Source organism: Austrofundulus limnaeus, unplaced genomic scaffold (genome assembly GCF_001266775.1).
Source record: "Austrofundulus limnaeus strain Quisiro unplaced genomic scaffold, Austrofundulus_limnaeus-1.0 Scaffold1004, whole genome shotgun sequence".
Taxonomy (NCBI): domain Eukaryota; kingdom Metazoa; phylum Chordata; class Actinopteri; order Cyprinodontiformes; family Rivulidae; genus Austrofundulus; species Austrofundulus limnaeus.
The window spans coordinates 103,452-105,848 of NW_013953406.1; the positions used below are offsets into that span (position 1 = coordinate 103,452).

The 2,397-nt window shown below is 45.1% G+C and overlaps 1 protein-coding gene across 1 annotated transcript in view; it reads left to right on the top strand.

Annotated features, from left to right (window-relative positions):
* The first annotated feature begins 74 nt into the window (after positions 1-74).
* Positions 75-2,397, top strand: part of polr2b (RNA polymerase II subunit B) — a 12,969-nt gene continuing 10,646 nt past the window's right edge. Inside the window, exons 1-6 of the mRNA XM_014030139.1 lie at positions 75-172; positions 512-584; positions 823-973; positions 1,234-1,346; positions 1,432-1,651; positions 1,750-1,908. Coding sequence (XP_013885593.1) covers positions 154-172; positions 512-584; positions 823-973; positions 1,234-1,346; positions 1,432-1,651; positions 1,750-1,908 — 735 coding nt within the window. The 5' untranslated portion in view covers positions 75-153. The remainder of the gene's footprint in view (positions 173-511; positions 585-822; positions 974-1,233; positions 1,347-1,431; positions 1,652-1,749; positions 1,909-2,397) is intronic.

The following is a 2,397-nucleotide window of genomic DNA, read 5'->3' on the forward strand; positions in this document are numbered from 1 at the left end:
ATTCAAAAGAAGAAGAAGACGCGCAAACAGAAGAAGAAGAAGAACTTCACACCGGAAATGATTTATAACTTCCGGTCTATTTTGTCGGCAACAACAGCGTTTCTGCTTCYTACGTTTGGATAGATTTAGCTATTTTCTGGATATAAAAAAAATATGTACGACCAGGACGAAGGTAAGCTGCTGAGAATCAACACGCGCAGAAGGTTTATTTATAAATATAAAATCATTAGAAACGTGATCGATACGTAAACAAAACGGCTAGCATCTTCTGCCCAAAGGGAGCTAACGCTAATAATGCTAATGCTAGCTGCGCTTATTGTTCGAACAGAACACGAACACCTGATCACACATGATCGAACACGCACGATTAGAAGCACGCGCGTGTTGTTTGTTCTGACAGCACGAGCTCTCTTTTATCTGCGCTAACAGCAGCTGAAGCTAATGGCGGGTGCTAGGATGCTAATACCCGAGCAGTGTTTTTAGTCATCCATCGATTATTGCTGTTTTTCAGATAATCAATACGATGAAGATGATGATGAGATCACTCCGGATCTGTGGCAGGAGGCTTGCTGGATCGTCATCAGGTAAACTCACCTGGGKGGTCAGTTACTTATCAGGAAGGTGGTTCTGCTGCAGGTGGAAGGTGCCTTTTTTTATGTAATTTTATTTTCTTTAGTTTAAACTGAAGGTGTCAGATTCAGAATCGTTTCTTCTCTATAAGCTCTTATTTTAATGTGAGTTTGTCTTTATCCTCTCATTTTGTTGGCGTTTCTGACATCTTTTCCAGCTCTTATTTTGAAGAGTTTCTGTCTTTCCTCCCAGCTCTTATTTTGACGAGAAGGGCCTGGTGCGGCAGCAGCTGGATTCGTTCGACGAGTTCATCCAGATGTCCGTTCAGAGGATCGTAGAAGATGCTCCGCCCATCGACCTGCAGGCCGAGGCCCAGCACACCTCGGGGGAGGTGGAGGAGCCGGTGAGTCGTGGACTAGAACTGGGACTCGTGCAGAACCAGGAGAGTTTGTGTTATTGATCTGATTTCTGTACCTGCCTGATCCTGTTTAGGGTTGAAGGGGGCGGAGCTTATCTCTAATGTCTCTTTTTTTAATCCGTAAATTTCAATAACTTTCCTAGTCAAAGTGAAGATTCAGAAGTCAAAYGTTTTTCTTAGTTCATCTGTTGGTTTGGTAAGTGGGTTCTTGTATTTAACGCTCCTGTGACATCACCGTCTTCCAGCCTCGTTACCTGCTGAAGTTCGAGCAGATCTACCTGTCCAAGCCCACTCACTGGGAGAGAGACGGCGCTCCTTCTCCCATGATGCCCAACGAAGCCCGACTGCGAAACCTCACGTAGGTCCCACCTGCCGTCGTTTCACGGAGACCGGCGATCCGCCCGATCCCCGACGCTCATGCCTGTCTGTCTCCTCGYCACCAGGTACTCCGCCCCCCTGTACGTCGACATCACAAAGACCATCATAAAGGAAGGTGAGGATCACCTGCAGACGCAGCACCAGAAGACCTTCATCGGTAAAATTCCCATCATGCTCCGCTCCACGTACTGCCTGCTGAGCGGCCTGACGGACCGAGATCTGTGCGAGCTCAACGAGTGTCCGCTGGACCCCGGAGGGTATTTCATCATCAATGGCTCGGAGAAGGTTCGCCGTGACGTCGCAGTCCGAGAACTGAGCCTGGAAATAAAACCCTGTTTTCATCAAAAACCTGGAAACTTTTTTTTTTTTTTTTTTGCTCTCAGGTGCTGATCGCTCAGGAAAAGATGGCCACCAACACCGTTTACGTCTTCGCCAAGAAGGATTCCAAATACGCCTACACGGCCGAGTGTCGGTCCTGTTTGGAGAACTCGTCTCGTCCCACCAGCACCATCTGGGTCAGCATGATGGCCAGAGGAGGCCAGGTGAGTTCTGCCACAGACAGAAAACGCATCAGTCCAGGTGAATCAGCTCTGCGGGTTTAACGTCTTGAGCCCCACGCCCCCGGTACTGGGGACAAAAGTGTTTTTTCTGTTTTCTGTTTCTTTAACTTAAGATCTGTCAGGTGAACCTGGACATGTTTGGTATCAAAATAAACCTAAGAATCTTGGMTAAAAGCTCATTTTTACATTCATCAAACAGTTCAAACGTCAAGCAGTTGAATCAGGAAGTAAACAAACCGTACAAATACATTACAACAAATCTGTAAATACGTTACAACAATACATTACAACAAATCTGTAAATACGTTACAACAAATCTGTAAATACGTTACAACAAATCTGTAAATACATTACAACAATACGTTACAACAAATCTGTAAATTCGTTACAACAAATCTGTTAATTCGTTACAACAAATCTGTAAATTCGTTACAACAAATCTGTAAATTCGTTACAACAAATCTGTAAATT